The following is an 18229-nucleotide window of genomic DNA, read 5'->3' as shown; positions in this document are numbered from 1 at the left end:
CTATAAGGCACAGTAACTATTTGTGAGAAAAAAAGAGAAAAGATATATGGGCTGTTATAAAGGAAATACTCTGAAGGTTCCATTCAGGCTTTGTCTCCTCATCTGTTAAATGCGATTAATACCTACATAACTTGGTTGTGAAGATTCAATAAGGAAACATCAGAAAAGCACCTAGAACAGTGGCTAGTACAGAAGTATTCGGTAAATAGCGATCCCTGTCTATCCCTTCTAAATGGGCCGTGGGAAAACAATTCTCAACCTCACAGGGTCTCCTCCCCTTTCCATTCCCGTCACAGCAGTGGAGATCGTAAAGATGCTTCTCCCATGTCTCTTCTCTCCTTCCCTTCTTCCAAGGAAGTGGCAGTGAGTCCCCGTGGATTCGGAAGCTCGTGCCTCCTAGGACAGCCCAGTCCCCGGGTTGCTAAGGTGGGGGTGGTGGGTGGAGAGCTGCGGCTTTGGCCTGCGCAGAGCGGCGGGGAGGCGACCCGAAGACGATGGGGAGGCGGGCGCAGTCGACCCATGGGTGGAGAAGGGGGAAGGCGAAGGACGCGCGTTCCCGGGCTCGTGACCGCCGGCGGCTCCAGGAACCGGCACCCAGACAGCCCAGGAGAGATGGCAGGCTGCAGGGACCCGCGCGTCGTGGACACCCTCCACCTGCTGCTGCTGGTGGCCGTCCTACCCCTGGCAGTCAGTGGGGTCCGTCGGGGCGCGGTAGACTGGACCCAAGAGAAGGTGAGAGACTGCTGCTGCGCGATTGTATCTGGGCGGCTCTCTCGCGTGCGGGGACTCAGTCCCGCGACCCCCACCTGGGCAGGATGAGAAGCGGGCAGAGCCGAGGTCCCCCAACCCTGCGCCCAGAAGAGTTGGGGCTCTGCGTGCTCGCCAGGGTGCCTGGCTGGCCGCCGGGAGGCTTTGGAGATGCCTTGGGAGCTGGGTGATGTCACCGGGCTGTGCTCGGCTGCGGTCTGATGCTGGTACTGATAGGCACACGAAGTGTGACTTGCCTGCAGTGGCGGAGCGGGGAGGTGAGGGCGCAGCACCGGCGCATCCGCCAGCTCAGGAGGCGGGGGGGGCTGGGTCTCGGCGCTCCAGGCGGCCTAGGTGCGGGGCGTGCCTGGGGGTGTGCCACCGCTCCCTCGCCGCGCCGCCGTATCCCGGGACGCCTTCCAGGTGTTGAAGTTTCCAGGCACGGACGTGTGTGTCGGTCTGTTTTAGATTTTTAAGCGAATCAGCGCCGAAAGGAGGAGATTACTTGGAGACCCACTTTACTTTAAAATGGTTTTTTTTTTTTCGTTAAAAGTAAAATACAATTGTTAAAGAAATGTATAAAATTGTAGGTGGAGATTTCATGTAATGAACTTAGGATAAAAGGGATTTGCAAGCTCCCTCTGTGTGAAGTAAATAGGTTCACAGTTATTTCCATTTCTTGTGTAACAGTTTTTCAAAACTGTGTAAAACTGCTAGGGACTTAAGCAAAGGTTGGTATACTTTCAAAGATACTAAGAAAAGCAGCAAAGTAAAGGGACAGAGAATGAGATGGCTGGATGGCATCATTGACTCGATGGACGTGAGTCTGAGTGAACTCCAGGAGTTGGTGATGGACAGGGAGGCCTGGCGTGCTGCGATTCATGGGGTCGCGGAGAGTCCGACACGACTGAGCGACTGAACTGAACTGAACTGAAAGGGATATGACCTTTGACAGCGTTGTTGAACAGATCTCTTAAATGCTTGTGGTCTGCCAGTACTGACTTAGAGGGCTCAGGGCGAATGCACAGGCCCTCTCCGGGCTCACCTGTGGGTCCTGGCCTGCCACAGACTATGGATATCAATAGTCCACTTCAGCTCTCTGGGTGATACTTATAGCTTCACCATTCAAGGACCACAAGGGTGCTCCACTTACATAAGGACATCACTAGCCACAGGGAACCTGGGGACGATGAGGGCAATCGATTCACAAATAACTTCATTATAAGAAAAGCTTCCCATGAGAATTCAATAGGACTAATGTCCATAGATGAACATAGGGTTACAGACTTCCATCTTCTCTTTCCTGCCAGAAATTGGGAAGGGGCATTAACTACCAGAATGTGGAGCCACACCAAATGTGTCTTTATGATCCGTGGAAATGGATGGGAATAAGTGAGGTGGGGACAGAAGGAGCTGTTCTGAGGGGTCATTTACAGGCAGGAGGTATTTGTGGGTGTGAGAAGGTGCTGGATTCTTTCAGTCTTTTAAACTAATGAGACTCTAGCTTTTGAGAAATGTCTTTTAAAGCCCGAATCTCTTTTATATTTAAGAATCTTCTAATCGCTGTTCTATTTGTTTCCTTTCAAGATGTGCAAGCAATTGATGCAAATGATAAAGTCAGCCACGACAATGCCTGATTTCTGGTCCCCCAGCCCCTTACCCTTTAAGGCTTTAATAAGATCTATCAGGTGTCAAGTACAATTTGCAGCCTGGGAAATGAATTAATCCACACTAAAATTCATGCCTTCCTGCTCTGCATGATATTTAGCTATTTTAATCATGTGGGGTGTGCCCTTGGCACACTGGTCTGCCAAAAGGTGAGGTGTGGTAAAGGAAGTACTGATTTTGAAATCCATTTCTTTGCTTTGAAATAAAGGTGTGTCTTTTCCAGTGGGATCTAATACGTAAAAACAGTTCAACCCTACTTTATGGTTGTGTTTAGAAGACTGCGATTTGTTTGAAACCTGTAAACGATTTTTCCATAGAAGTCATATTATATGTTATTTGATTCACAGGTGGGCTCACTGGTATATATTTAGGGGCATTGGCATCTGGGTATCAGGCTTCTATATATAAGCATCTGACTTGAACCTCGCAGTGCCCTTGTAGTAAGAAGGATATATTCATCCCCAATTTACAGATGAGGAACCTTGACCACCATTACAGCTGCGAATTGAAGAGTCCTTGTCTTTCCTTAATTCAACCATGCCTTTATTATTGGATGTTTAGGTGGTTTCCAAACTTTCCTTATCATGAAGCTGGGACCCAATGTATTTTACTTGATAGATTTTCCCTTTGTTATTAACAAAAGTAAAAAAGAAAACTTTAAGTCATATGAAGGATGGAGGAACCTTGTACAGGAGAGTTGGCTTCACCTAGGAGCCCTCCTCTAGGATTGTTCTGGAGGAGAATTACTGCTCTCACCAGAATTCACGTTTTTCCACTTCTGGAACCACATATATTCTAAAACCCCATTAGGTTCCCCTCCTCTGTGGTTCTAAAATTCTTGGCCATCTATCCCTCTGCCCATTATGATTCCTGTGAATCATAAAGCAGCAATGGAGACTCCACTGGCAGGGGCAGAGGGCCAGTGGTAGTCTGCATGTTGGTGGTAAAAGGAGAAAGAAAATGTGCTGTTTTTGAGCTTCTTGCATCTGGCTGGTAAGTACTATGACATCCATTATGCAGATACGGGAGCTTTTCCTGGTCATAGCTAGCAAGTGAGGATCTGGGATTTGGCTCTAAATTGTTGTTTTTAAAACCTGCACTGTTTCGCTTTTAGATAGAGGGCTGCTAGCATTAAAGAAGATAGGACTTTATCATATTCACTTCTCAACTGTTCCACAACTTCATTTATCATATCAGTGGCATCTGACCCAGAAGGAGTTCTATAAATGGGTTGAATTTGAAGTAGACACAGGTGTTAATGTGAGCGCTGTCTGGGTGATGCTCATATTGGATGGAAACTAGAATTGATTTGGCTGTGCTTCTGTAATGTTCTCCCTTCCATTCAATGGTGTGGGACCTCAAATCCATCTGCAAGCCGGGCCAGTTCTGCAAATTGTGTAATTAAAACCCTCTTTGGCCGGGCACCGTGTGATTAGTCCAGAGGAGATGCTGAAGGAGACCTGGTTCACACTTTTGCAGCTGAAAGATTCTTGTCACCCAAAGCAGACTTATTGTCCTTTCTGCCTGGATGGAAAGACAAGGCAGGGGCTGTAATAGAGACTCACTCCTCTGAGAATGCCCGTACCAATGGAAAATTGTCTATGTGCCTTTTAACTGAAATAAACCTAGAGTGGTTTGGGGTTGACATTTAACATTGAGCTCAACACAGTTTTACCTCATTCATTTACTGTCTTTGTGCCCAATTTGCACTTTATTTTCAGGTTTCTTCTCTACTGCTTCCTCTCAGCTGCACATAGATTTTTATATTTATTGAGTTCTGAGAGTCAGCCTCCGTAAAAATCAAACAAATGCTGTTTAGGTTGGAAAAATCAAATGGTTCTCCATTCAGGGCTTTAATGAATAGAAAAGCTTAGGCAATTAACCGATTATGACTGTTTCCCCTTCTCTAGCAGAAGGCAATGGCACCCCACTCCAGTACTCTTGCCTGGAAAATCCCATGGATGGAGGAGCCTGGAAGGCTGCAGTCCATGGGGTCGCTAAGAGTCGGACACAACTGAGCGACTTCACTTTCACTTTTCACTTTCATGCATTGGAGAAGGAAATGGCAACCCACTCCAGTGTTCTTGCCTGGAGAATCCCAGGGACAGGAGAGCCTGGTGGGCTGCCGTCTATGGGGTCGCACAGAGTCGGACACGACTGAAGTGACTTAGCTTGGCATAGCACAGCTTTTAATCTCTGTGATTTCACAGGGGCATCTTTACTCCCAGAGAGGCAGGGAGGGGAAGGGCTCTTTACCAAAGTGTGTTCATTTAATGCGTAAGCCCAGGAGACTGAGGATCAACACAGGTAAGTTTCTGTATTCAGGAGCACCAATAGACTTATCTAATGAGCTTACCCTTTACTTATCCATTAAGCATTGTTTGTCAACCATGTTTCATTCACAGTATCTGTAACAGGTAGTGATGCTAGAGGATTATTTTGTTCCTGTTTTTTCCTTAAATCTCTTAAGAACTCTTTTTAAGCCTCCGTAAATCACCTATTTACTTATTTACTTATTTCCCTTCTTCCTCATAATCCTTATTTCCCAACATCTTGGGGCTCATGGGAGTTTCCTTGGGCTCCTGTTTGGCTCACGAATTGTTGGGCTGCGCCCTGCAGGCCTGTGAACCTTGTAGTTGCCCAGTTTCGAGGCCAAAGAAAGAGCCTGGAGATGGTGACAGAGACAATCAGTGATTTATTGAACAGAGGATCTTACATGCCCAAAACAAAGGGTCCTGGAGCAACACTCCACCCTGTTGGGCAAGTGGGCAAGCCATGGCGGCAATCTTTATATAAATCGCCCATTTAAATATCAACTTGATTTCCATTCACTGTGGACATGGAGTCAAGGACCACAGTGACCAGATAGGGTCTGGGATGGATGGAGTAATAAACAGTAAATGAAAAGGAGTCCTTGGCCAGACAGCCTTTGACACAACAGTTCTTGATTGTCACAGTGACTTTCCCAGGCCAGCTCTCAACTCTAAACATCACAAGCACCGACTCTCAGAAACTCAAAAAGAACAAAGTCTACCAACATTGAACTACAGCACTTCCTGGCCCTCTGTAGCAGGCAGCCGCTTGTCTTTCCTGGCTCTATAATCTCTGTTCATTCAACTGACTTGGTATATATGATGGGAAACTTCCCATTTTACTTTATTATTATGTACATACCGTCTTAATGAAGTTAGTTTTAGAAAGACAGTTCACTTGTTGATTCCATATTTGATGAGTTAACCCAATTATTATTGAGTGTGCCACGTGAGCTAGGTGCTGTGTGGTTCTGGGGAGAGCATGGCAAGTAAGAGAGATAGTTCCTGTCCTCTTGGAGTTGACATCTTGCATGAAATTAGACATTAAACAAATAGACACACAAGGCCTCTACACTCCAACCTGAAATGAGCAGGAGTTAGCTAGGTGAAGAGGAAGTGGAAAGCCTTCAAGGGTAGAAGGCACCACAATGCAAATGCCCCAACAAGCCTGAGCCTCACTGCCTTGGGTCCTGAAGAATGCCAGGGAGACTGAAGCATGGTGAGTTGGTCTGAGTGGTCCTGCACGGGGCTTGTGGGGCAGCAGGAGAGATCAGAGGCTCTTGTTGTCTGTGTTAAGTAATAATTAACCGTGTGAGTTTTCCAACTTCTTGCCTCCATTCTCTTCTTTTCGCTTCTCACATTTCTATGGTTTTATCTTTTATCTCCCTCTTTCTTCTCAAAGTGCTGTTTGAGTGTTAACAGGAAGACTTAGATCTGAGGTACCAGGGACTTTAAAGGCTACAGCAACAAATTTAGCAAGGAAATATATTTTTAAATGTATGATCAGTAAATAAACACAAACCTTAAGATGTTCAGAAGCAGCATCAATAGACAGTGTTGTGCACTGAAAGTCACAGATAATGCAGGGAGGCAGAGCATGGGATTGGGAATTGACACCACCATGATCCTTTCTCGAACTTACCTGTAACTCTCCTACAACCTTGGGAAAATCAGCTAGTCTCTCTGACTCAGTTTCCACTGACAGCAAAGAGATTGGATTATAATCATCTCTAAGTGACCTTTCCAGCTCAGAATTTTATACCTCTTCAGTGTCTGATAGACAGTAATAGAACTAATAATACTTACCAAATGTTTACTGAGGTAGTTTACATGAGTTAGCTCACTTAGTTATAATTACCCTGGAAAGTAGGTGTTATTACTTCCCTTTTACAGATGAGGATGTTAAGTCATAATGAGGTTAAGTAACCTAGCCAGAGTTATAGATAGTAAATGATGAGGAGTTGAGTTGAGAGGCCAAGTTGAAGGGGGCTGCCTGGACCCACAGCCCCCTATCTTTGTGTGATAATAGCTGAGAGTGCCACTGAGACATAGTGAAGTATAAGTATAATAAGCGTTAGACAATAAAGTGAAGTCGCTCAGTCGTGTGCGACTCTTTGTGATCCCATGGACTGTAGTCTACCAGGCTTCTCTGTCCATGGGATTTTCCAGGCAAGAGTACTGGAGTGGGTTGCCATTTCTTCTCCAATCAGACAATAAGCATGCTCTAATTCCACAGTTTCTCATGGAGTGAAAACACCCATGTGATAACCTGCACATAATCAATTTATACTGGTTTTGGAAAAAGCCATAAAATAGAGAGGGCTCCCATGAGCTCTGTTTTGATTTCCGAAAAATTTATGTTACCTTCATCATTCCCCTCAGAGAAGAAATCAGATCAAGGACTCACTTCCCTATGGGGAGGAGTAACACTTTCTGTCATTGAATGCCTGATGAACATGTAATGAATGAATGATTCATCATTACTGGAATTATAAGAAAATTCAGCAAGTATAAAGTAGTATCCAGAATACAAATTTGAATTTTATGTTTGTTCAGCTGCTTAAATTAAGGTTCACTTAATATATAAGTGTATCAAAGAGTGTGAGCATTAATGGAATATTAAAATAATTTTAACTGAAGACAAAAAATGTACTATTTAGTGGATTGTAGAATCATCAATCTCTGACTGAAAAGAATTGCAACAATCATCCGGTTAGAGCTATTCAATAGAAATATATAATGCGAAGGACATATGTAATTTAAAATTTTCTAGTAGCTCTATTAAAAAAGTAAAAGACAATAGGTTAAATTAATTTTAACACTATTTAACTCAATATATCAAATTTTTTCATTTCAACTTTTAATCACTATAAAAATTCTTAGTGAGCTATTTTGCATGTTTTTTCATACGAAGTCTTCAAAATTCAATATGTGTGTTACACATAAAGCACGCTTCCACCTGACTCTCTACATTTCAAGAGCTTAATAGCACATGTGGCTCCTGGCTACCATATTAGACAATGCAGATTTAGCTCAAATTCCTTTATTAGTATTTTAGGGAAATGAGAATTTAAGTGACCTGGCCAAGGTCATACAACCTGTAAATGGCAGCAAAAACTTTGAATCCAGCTCCTCTCACCCCAAGAGTATGCTTATTCCATAACATCACACTGGCTTTTATAGAACAATTATGCTAACAGAGTATATTGTTTTGTTGGCTGTAGTTTTTGCAATATTGAGTTTTCTTAAGATTAGGATATCAACAATTGTTATTTGTAAACCTTAGTTTTACAAAGTAATTGTAGCAAAATTATTAAAAGTTACACAGCTACAAGTGTTAAGCATTAATTCTCAGATTCAAAGCATTATCTTAATTCTGTTTTAAAAACAAGCTGCCAAAACAGTCGAACTTGTAGATCTAAGGGGCCAATTTTAAAGTTGAGTAGTTTAATTTACTGGGAGAAGGCAATGGCAACCCACTCCAGTACTCTTGCCTGGAAAATCCCGTGGACGGAGGAGCCTGGTAGGCTACAGTCCATGGGGTCGTGAAGAGTTGGACACAACTGAGCAACTTCACTTTCACTTTTCACTTTCATTCACTGGAGAAGGAAATGGCAACCCACTCCAGTGTTCTTGCCTGGAGAATCCCAGGGACGGGGGAGCCTGGTTGGCTGCCATCTGTGGGGTTGCAGATGACTTAGCAGCAGTAGCAGCAGTTTAATTTACTATGTTATAATGTAAGAGCTATCCCTTTATCTTGAAGTTCAAAGCAAATATTTTACAATTGCAAATGTTTCAGGATAAATCTTAAGTATGTTATGAAATGATGTAAATATTAATGTTTATTTATTATCAGAATTATCACCAACCAGCCCTTTTGAATGTATCATCTCTTCGGCAAGTTGCAGAAGGCACCAGTATTTCTGAAATGTGGCAAAATGACTTACGACCATTGCTGATAGAGCGATATCCTGGATCGCCTGGAAGCTTTGCTGCTCGCCAGGTGAGAAACAGCACACTACTCTGAAGGTTGTCCAACACATTCCGTTCCCATGAGAGATGATGCTATGCTCAAAATTCTGAGTTGTCTTATATTCAGATCTGTCATCTCATCTTATTAACTAAAATAAGCATCCTAGAAAAGCAGACAACTAAGAGTAAATATCTATTCTGAATTAAGAGATGCATGTTAACCTAAATCAATTTATATATGAATTCTCTGTCTGAGAGGGCCAAAATCAGACAGGGTACTAGGTACCCAACTCTTGATTTTTTCTATAACACACCCCCAGGCACCCAACCAAGTTTTCTTGAACTTTAAACACCCAATCTCAACAGACTTGGACATTTCTTTCTTAACAGTTCTGGGTCAAGAGTGAGTTATGGTCTTAACAGGCCTTTATTCCCCTTTTGAAATTGTATTTTACCTGGAGGGAGAGTTAAGACCAGTGATAAACTACTTTTTCAAGTACAGTGCTTCTCAAGCTTCTGACTCCGACACATGGCAAATATATATATATATATATATATATATATATATATTACATTTTATACACAGAAACATAGAGTTAACTAATAAAAAACTTTCTTAAAAAATACTCCTATTATGTGCAATCTGTTGATGTTGTTCAGTAGCTAAGTCGTGTCTGACTCTTTGTGACCCCATGGACTGCAGTAGGCCGGGCTTCCCTGTTCTTTACTATCTCCTGGAGCTTGCTCAAACTCATGTCCATTGAGTTAGTGTTGCCATCCAACCACTTTGTTCTCTGTTGTCTGCTTCTTCTCCTGCTTTCAATCTTTCCCAGCATCAGGGTCTTTTCTAATGAATCAGGTCTTTGCATCAGGTGGCTAAAGTTTTGGAGCTTCATCTTTAGCATCAGTCCTTCTAATGAGTATTCAGGATTGATTTCCTTTAGGATTAACTGGTTTGATTTCCTTACAGTCCAAGGACTCTCAAGAGTCTTCTCCAACACCATAGTTCAAAAGCATCAATTCTTTGGCGCTTAGCCTTCTTTATTCTCCAACTCTCACACCCATACATGACTACTGGAAAAACCATAGCTTTGACTACATGGACCTTTGTTGGTAATGTCTCTGCTTTTAATATGCTGTCTAGGTTGGTCATAGCTTTTCTTCCAATGAGCAAGCATCTTTTAATTTCATGGCTGCAGTCACCATCTGCAGTGATTTTAGAGCCTGAGAAAATAAAAGTCTGTCACTGTGTTGATTGTTTCCCCATCTATTTGCCATGAAGTGATGGGACCAGATGCTATGATCTTAGTTTTTTTAATGTTGAGTTTTAAGCCAGCCTTTTCACTCTCCTCTTTAACCTTCATCAAGAGGCTCTTTAGTTCCTCTGATTTTAATTTTATTTTACTAGTTTTCCTTTTACTCTAGTCATGAACCACTAATCTGATTTCAAGATGCACTGATTTTTGCACTGTAGTTTGGAAGACACTGCTATGGAGGGTGGATTAGGCCATTAGAGGGACTAAACCTGAATGTCTCTCTGACTCCTAAGTGTCTATCCTCTTCAGCAATCTGAAACCCCAGCTCTGAATGCCTGTGTTTTCAAGGTAGCCCCATTTTTAGGGGCAGCTTGGGAAGGAATGGGGAGAGGCTGGCCTCTCTGAGAGTAGCCCACTTGCCTAACTCTTCCAGCAAACCCCTTGGCACTCCACTGCAGTGACAAAGTGATACCCGCAAGGCCCAGCAGCACAGCTGGTGGGCTCTTCCTCTCTATCCAATATATGACTTCTGCCTCTCAAGGTGAGCCCAGATGCATTGTCTGTTGCCCCATTAGCCTCTTGTCTTCCATCCAAACAGCTCTTGCTTTCCTTAAGGACTTAGGTGGAGGAGACCCAAAGACGACATTAATTTCTTCTAAGCTCTAGGCAGAGAGAGGAATAATGCTGATGATGGCAGACTTTTATCCAGGGCTTTTTCCAGCTCTGTCAGGCGCTTGATGGAAAACTTTGCTTGGATAATCTCATTCAGTTCACACGGCAGTGCCACCTTTTTGGGGACAATTATTCTCCCAGTGCTACAGATTTTAAAAGGCTGAGGTATGCAATTTAACTTGCTCATGGTTATACATGTTGTAGAGATGAGGCTGGAACCTGCACTGGGATCTACTTGACTTCTCCATCCAAGCCCTGGAGAGCAGTGGCTGGGCGAGCCTAGCTCTGTGGTGTGTGCTCACGCATGAGTCCAGCTCTGTGTCTTCTCAGGCCCCAGTTGGAGAGCAAGGCACATACCACTCATTTCAATGATCTCCCCTGGGCCTCATCGCTCAAGCATTTTCCAGAAAAGTTCAGGGCACTGACTGGGTCTTTGCAAAATCTTCAGTTCTTCATTTGAAAAAATCTATGTCTGTAATGCTCACCCATCTCCACTTTTTCACTTCCCCATAGCATTGCTCAGAAGGCCAAATATATATCTGCAAAATGTATATGCACATTTAGACCTGAGGTTTCTGGCTGTGTCCTCTAAAAAGCAATAAAGACAACAAAATATTGCTATTTTGATCTTTCTCTAGCTCCAGGAGTATAGATTGCAGAAATAATATACATAGATTCTGTTGTGATTTTAAAACTACATATTCATTTAAAAGTTTTGCAAAATTCATAATAACATCTCCCAATGCAGGTGGGGGTGGAGGCAAGTGAGAAATTTATTGACAGTATTTTGGAATGTGCCGGGAACTGTTGCTGGATTCCCTGCATATAGTTGGCTGCATAGCAGCAGTGCTGACAGAATGGTTGTGTTAGAAATCTCACTTAAGACATTCAGTTTTATAATTTGGGGAGAAGAAAATTACCATGAATTTTAGGAAAGCTGCCCCCCCCAAAATGTGGAAGATAAAGAATTCCCTCTTTTGAAAATGAAACAGATGATACTGAGATATTAGGGGGGAACTGCACTAATGACTTTAATTTGACTATTAGTACCTTTTGCTCTGAACTAAATTTAGACAAGAATGGTGGAAAATTATTTTTTCTCCTGAGGCACTTTTGAGGACCCAGTCAGATGTTTTATAATTTATAGAGTTTCAGGGTCATAACTAAAGAACACTTTAAAAATCTAAAAAAAAATGTAGACTTGGTATAAAATTGATTAGTGAATTAACTTTCATCAGTTATCAATAAAGATGTATATTGCTATGAATTCCCTTTCAGAGGATAATATGGGAGCAATATCCCATAGTCTTCATTTTTATTGTCTCTGATCAGTGGGTCTAATGCTGCCTCTTGGATTTTTAGAATATATTTATTTGAGAAGATACTTTATTTGTAAATAATACTTGGAAGGTATTAAATTTTGGAGGATTCCAGTGATTTCTAGCTGAGAGAGGAATAAACAATGAATTAAAAAGTCAAGATGATAAAGTCTCACTGAGGAGCAAGCCAAAAACTTTGTCTAGAAGCAAGCTAGAAATGTGGTGGTTAAAATCCCCTGTAGATGTCCAGTGTATCTGAGTAGCTGAAGCTGGGCTTCTTTAGTGGAAAGTATGTGTATCCGTGAATGGAGGGCCCTGGTTTGAAAGCCTGAGGGGCTAATACGTGGTCCACCCAAGAGGGAGGAAGTGCCCGGAGTCCCCAGTGGCAGCATCCAGGCAATATTTGCAGACTTATTGCAAATAGCACAGAATCTACTTCTTCCAAACAAATCTGGTCTGCTAATGACAGTGTTTCTCAGACCTTGGAAAGGAGAGTGTAAGTTTAATTAACTTGACCCAGCATCATTCACCAATGTTACCTAAAGTCCCCCACGGGCCTTCCTCCCCAGGAAGCAGGAAGCAGAATGTCATGTTTACTTTTATTTTTCTCTTCCTTGCTCTCTCTCCACCCCCAGTCTTGGCCTCTCTTTGTCTCTCTCCTTGTCTCCCCCTCCATCTTCATATGCTTTTCTTTCTCTCTTTACTCAGTCTCACTCTCTCTCTGTCTTCATCTCTCTGTCTTTATCCATCTCCCTGTCTCTTTTCTTCTCTCTCCATTTAAAAAGATAGATGTATAGAAATCCATCTATGTATACCTGTGGTGGATTCATTTTGATATTTGGCAAAACTAATACAATTATGTAAAGTTTAAAAATAAAATAAAATTAGAAAAAAAAAAAAAAGAAATCCATCTATATTCTAAATTACATTTTAGCATGCCTGGTAGGCTGAGGCTCCTGCAACCTGGAGTTTGGGAAACATAGCTGCCTTAGACGCCCTCTCATAGCCAAGCACTCTCTGTTCAGGGGCAGTCTAGAGAGAAGAGCAGTAGTTTGTGGAGCCTACCCTGGAGAATTACAGTGGGAACTCGCAAACTAAGTCTGCAAGCCACAAGCACAACAATAAGGGCTATTGGTGACCTAATTAGATTATGCAGCCAATTTGATTGTTTATAAAGAAATTAGTTGCTAAGACAAATAAAAATATTTATACTGAGTAAAAAAGGTTAGTGCAGGGAGAACTCTTTTGGGGGGCATTTGCTGACACTTTTGTGGATTTTAACATCAATACAGGTATCAGATATTATGGCCAAAACCTGTTCAGGGTTGAGAAATGAGTTTGTGTGTGAGACTTCAGCTGAGCAAAGCTAAGAGATACATATTTTTAAAATCCCAGTTCATTTTGTAAGCATGCAGGCTGCTGTTGGTGTTGAACACATTTTATGGAGCAGTTCATCATCTGGATACCAGATGTTCTGGAGATGTGCTTTTTATTTATTTATTTTTAAAGACTGACCCCTTTTTTATGGAAAAATTTCTTTTCCCCAAAGTCTGGGGATAACTTCTTTTCACATTCTCTGGAAAACTTTTCTTAGAGGCAGTGATTTCTCTCTAGTCAAATGATTAATATCCTATACCATATTATTTTATATAGTCTCATTTAGAATAAGTATGAGTTCTAATCAGTCCATATTTACTGATAGCCTACTGTGGACAAAGCCCAACACTAAGCATTGTGGAGAATGACAAAATAAATGAGAGATGAGTAATCATTTCAAAAAGGTTATAATGGTTCAAAAATTATTTTTATATGAAAAAACAGCCTGTAAATGTATCATAGAAAAGGTAAGGTACGTTGTATACATTGCTCTTTAGGCCAAAGTCCACCTCCTGACAGAGAACAAGGAGTAACTGGGAAACGGTTTGTTTATTTGGCTTTTTCAGGACTGACTATAGAATCACTGTCTTCCCTCTGGCTTAGTTTCCTCTTCCTGGAAGCTTCCTGCCCCAGTTGTTTCAAGGCTCTTGCCTACGTGTCATGTCACACTAGTTAGGGCAGGTCACACAAGACTTGGCTAGGCTAGAAAGTCATTTATTTCCTTGGGGGGGAAAAATTCTCCCATTCTTTTCCAGTCATTATAAGTTATTTGTTTATCACCTCAAGGTCCATCCCCACTGGATGTTCATTGTGGAACAAATTGCCGGATATGTTGATGGGTGACTTAAAAATAATTGTTGTATGACTTGAAAATAAAAAATAATTGTTGTGTGACTTAAAAATAATTTTTTAAGGCAACCTTCAACGATCTATATAATATTTCAAAATGAAATAAATGGAACGTAGTGAGAATTAAGCAAAGAGAAAATAAAGATAGGAAAGGGCAAACTGAACAGCCATGAACTCACCTGCAACTTCTCACATCACAAACTCTAAATTCTTTAAGAAGACACCTCCAGTCCCTGAAGAGATGTTCCTTTTACATCTGTTGCCCTTCCCTGTCAGACATCATGTTGCTCACAAGGCCCAAGGTGATCAGGAAAGATGGGAAAATAGATTCTTTCTTATCTTCACCAGCATTTGCAGAGGATCTGGACCTGCTTTGAATACAAAGGGAAAACTGCTTGTTATGTCATTATGGTTCAATTCAGTTCAGTCGCTCAGTCGTGTCCGACTCTTTGCGACCCCATGAATCGCAGCACGCCAGGCCTCCCTGTCCATCACCAACTCCCGGAGTTCACTGAGACTTACATCCATCGAGTCAGTGATACCATCCAGCCATCTCATCCTCTGTCGTCCCCTTCTCCTCTTGCCAATCCCTCCCAGCATCAGAATCTTTTCCAATGAATCAACTCTTCGCATAAGGTGACCAAAGTACTGGAGTTTCAGCTTTAGCATCATTCCTTCCAAAGAAATCCCAGGGCTTGGGTTCAGAGTTACTGATTGATTCTTAGAGCAGTGTGCTGAGGTGCTCAATCATGTTTGACTCTTTTGTGACCCCATAGACTGTACCCCGCCTGGCTCCTCTGTCCATAGAATTTTCCAGGCAAGATTACTAGAGTGGACTTCCATTTCCTACTCTAGAGGATCTTCCTGACCCAGAGATCGACCCCTGTGTCTCCTGTGTTTTCTACATTGGCAGGTGGATACTTTACCACTAGCGCCACTTGAGAAGCCTTCTTAGAATAGGCAGAACCTCAGATATCCTTCAACCATTCCCTTGTAACCATCCTCCTTCTGTACATTATCCTTAACAGGTGAGCTCTAGTATCTTTTGTTAGTGTTTGTTTGAGGATGAGAATTGCAAATGGCAACTCTTTTTGTCCCAAGCACTTAACATGTGCCCCCAGTCAGCAAATATTTCATAATGTAACAAACACTAACAAAAGATACTAGAGCTCACCTGTTAAGGATAATGTACAGAAGGGGGAGAGTTACAAGGGAATGGTTGAAGGATATCTGAGGTTCTGCCCATTCTAAGAGGGCTTCTCAAGTGGCGCTAGTGGTAAAGTATCCAGTATATCTAATCAGAGAAGGCAATGGCACCCCACTCCAGTACTCTTGCCTGGAAAATCCCATGGATGGAGGAGCCTGGTGGGCTACAGTCCGTGGGGTCACTGAGGGTCGGACACGACTGAGCGACTTCACTTTCACTTTTTACTTTCATGCATTGGAGAAGGAAATGGCAACCCACTCCAGTGTTCTTGCCTGGAGAATCCCAGGGACGGGGGAGCATGGTGGGCTGCAGTCCATGGGGTCGCACAGAGTTGGACATGACTGAAGCGACTTAGCAGCAGCAGCAGCAGTATATCTAATGTCTCAAATCTGTCTTGTTATCCTGCTAGAAATATTAAAAGTGAGCTGTAATATATACTGAACTGGAGCTATATCTCCTTATGTGCAGAGAGGTCCATTGTTGTTGTTCAGTCATGTCGGACTCTTTCCAACCCCATGGACTGCAGCATGCCAGGTTCCCTGTCCTTCACTATCTCCCGGAGTTTGCTCAAACTCATGTCCATTGAGTCAGTGATGCCATCCAACCATCTCATCCTCTGCTGTCCCCTTCTCCTCCTGCCTCCAATCTTTCCCAGCATCAGGGTTTTTTCCAGTGAGTCGGCTCTTCGCATCAGGTGGCCCAAGTATTGGAGCTTCAACTTCAGCATCGGTCCTTCCAAACAATATTCAGGGTTAATTTCCTTTAGAGAGGTCCATGATACATTGTTAAGTGAGAAGAGCAAGGGGCAGAGCAGATGTAGAGTAGGATTCTATTCCTATAAGAATATACATCCCTCTGCTAAATATACATGTTTGTGTGCTAGTGTATGTTTGTATAAACAAGAAGGGTGTAGATACACATCAGACTCTTAACATAGGTAGTATTAACAGTTGGTTGGGTTGGATTGGCAGGGGGACACTATGGGAGAGGACTAGATTATTTTTCCTTTCAACATCCTTGCTATTAATACAATAAATATGTATTGCATTTTTAATTGGAGAGGTATTACATAAAATTTCTAAAACAAAACTGTCTAGACCTGAAATTTTGGTTTTTGTTTTGATCAGCACATCATGCAGAGAATTCAGAGACTTCAAGCTGACTGGGTCTTGGAAGTAGACACCTTCTTGAGTCAGACCCCCTACGGGTACCGGTCTTTCTCGAATATCATCAGCACCCTCAACCCCACTGCTAAACGACACTTGGTCCTCGCCTGTCACTATGACTCCAAGTATTTTCCTCATTGGGACGACAGAGTGTTTGTGGGAGCCACTGATTCAGCCGTGCCATGTGCAATGATGCTGGAACTTGCTCGGGCCTTAGACAAGCAACTCTTTTCCTTGAAGGTATCTGTTTCCCTCCTGCAGATTCCTGGGATAATAAAATATTTAGCAGTAACTCAGAGTGAATTCTAGTTCATGGGGCATTAAGAAAGCCATCTAGAGATGTAGACTTTCTGTGTATTTTGTGCTAATTTATTGCAAAATGAAATGAATTTGAAATATTAATTGGAAGATTGTTGTTGTATAGTTGCTTGGTTGTGTCCAACTCTTTTAGTGACCCCATGGACTGTAGCCTGCCAGACTCCTTTGTCCATGGAATTTCTCAGGCAAGAATACTGGCGTGGATTGCCATTTCCTTCTTCAGGGGATCTTCCCAACCCAGGGATTGAACCTATGTCTCTTCCCTTGACAGGTGGGTTCTTTACCACTGAGCCACAGGGAAGCCCAGTCGGAAGATTACATTATTTATAATGTCCACCATGGGCAATGAACCTTACTTAGTACATGAGAGTGTATTTGTTAATTGACACCTGATTTCTTAGTTATGAATACACATCAAATTAAAAACATTTTTTTTTGCAAAAAATTAAGAAGGTGTAAGGTTGATTCAGGCATATGTAGGAAATATGTTTATTTCTTCTTGTTTGTATAGCCATGAACATTACAGCCTTCTATTCTGAGAGATGGTGGCCTTGAGTTGGGGGAGGGAGTTTCAGCAAAGTGGTTCTGAAGTAGAGAATGGGTAATTCAGACATATCAAGATGAAAAGCATGAAGAAGAAATGCATTATTGTTTTGTCTGTGAATCTCAGCTCAATTTTCTGTAGCATAGCAAAGCTTTTGTTACATTTTCAGTTCAGAATACTTCTGGGACTCTCAGATAATGTTATTTCAGTCTCTGTGTTCTTAAGTGTATATTGGAAAAAAGTGCTACACCAGATGAAGACATTTTGTTCAGATATCTCATAACTGAGTAAACACAGCAAAGCAAAAACAGAAAACTTTGTTCACAGACAACAAATACCTTTTTCCCCCTCAAAGTTTTATGAAGGAGACAGCTTAAGTTGGGGTAAAGAAGTAAAAAAGTTATCTCGTAATGGAAGTAATAGAGATATTTGGTTCTATTTTTGCTGGATATGCTGAACTGAAGAAAGCAAGAATTGTTTATAACCACTCAGTATCCTTTTCACTGTTTTTTTCCATTTGTTTTGTTTTCTGAACCTTCTATATTGTCTTTGTTCCATGCGCTGCCCTGCTTTTAACTAGTATCCTTTGCTAGCAATTGACCGAGAGAGTTCAGAAGCTGATATAAAAGGTTAACTTTTCCTATTTGCATTTCTAGTGTAGGGACATGAAATGAGGTAAAATATGGTTTAAAGACACAGTCTATGCGGTGGGTGTGTTTTCTCTTGGTGAGATCTTTTACATGTTTCCATGTAATTCACTCCTGCTTCTGGTAACCAGAAGTAGAAAGGGCTGAATGATTTTTGAGTAAGGCTCTCCATTAG

The 18229-nt window shown here is 42.0% G+C and overlaps 1 protein-coding gene across 2 annotated transcripts in view; it reads left to right on the top strand.

Annotated features, from left to right (window-relative positions):
• Positions 1–510: 510 nt before the first annotated feature.
• QPCT (glutaminyl-peptide cyclotransferase) overlaps positions 511–18229 on the top strand; it is a 29880-nt gene continuing 12161 nt past the window's right edge. Inside the window, exons 1-3 of one of the 2 annotated variants that reach the window (XM_086327423.1) lie at positions 511–732; positions 8584–8730; positions 16507–16785. In XM_086327423.1, the coding sequence (XP_086183549.1) occupies positions 520–732; positions 8584–8730; positions 16507–16785 (639 nt within the window). In that variant the 5' untranslated portion in view covers positions 511–519. The remainder of the gene's footprint in view (positions 733–8583; positions 8731–16506; positions 16786–18229) is intronic. The other variant, XM_086327424.1, reaches the window with a different exon arrangement.

This window comes from Bos grunniens, chromosome 11, assembly GCF_055505025.1.
Source record: "Bos grunniens cultivar Pamir isolate PY7600 chromosome 11, Bosgru_T2T1.0, whole genome shotgun sequence".
Lineage (NCBI taxonomy): Eukaryota > Metazoa > Chordata > Mammalia > Artiodactyla > Bovidae > Bos > Bos grunniens.
Note: the sequence above shows the minus strand (reverse complement) of the source record. Positions and strands in the feature narration are given on the sequence as shown.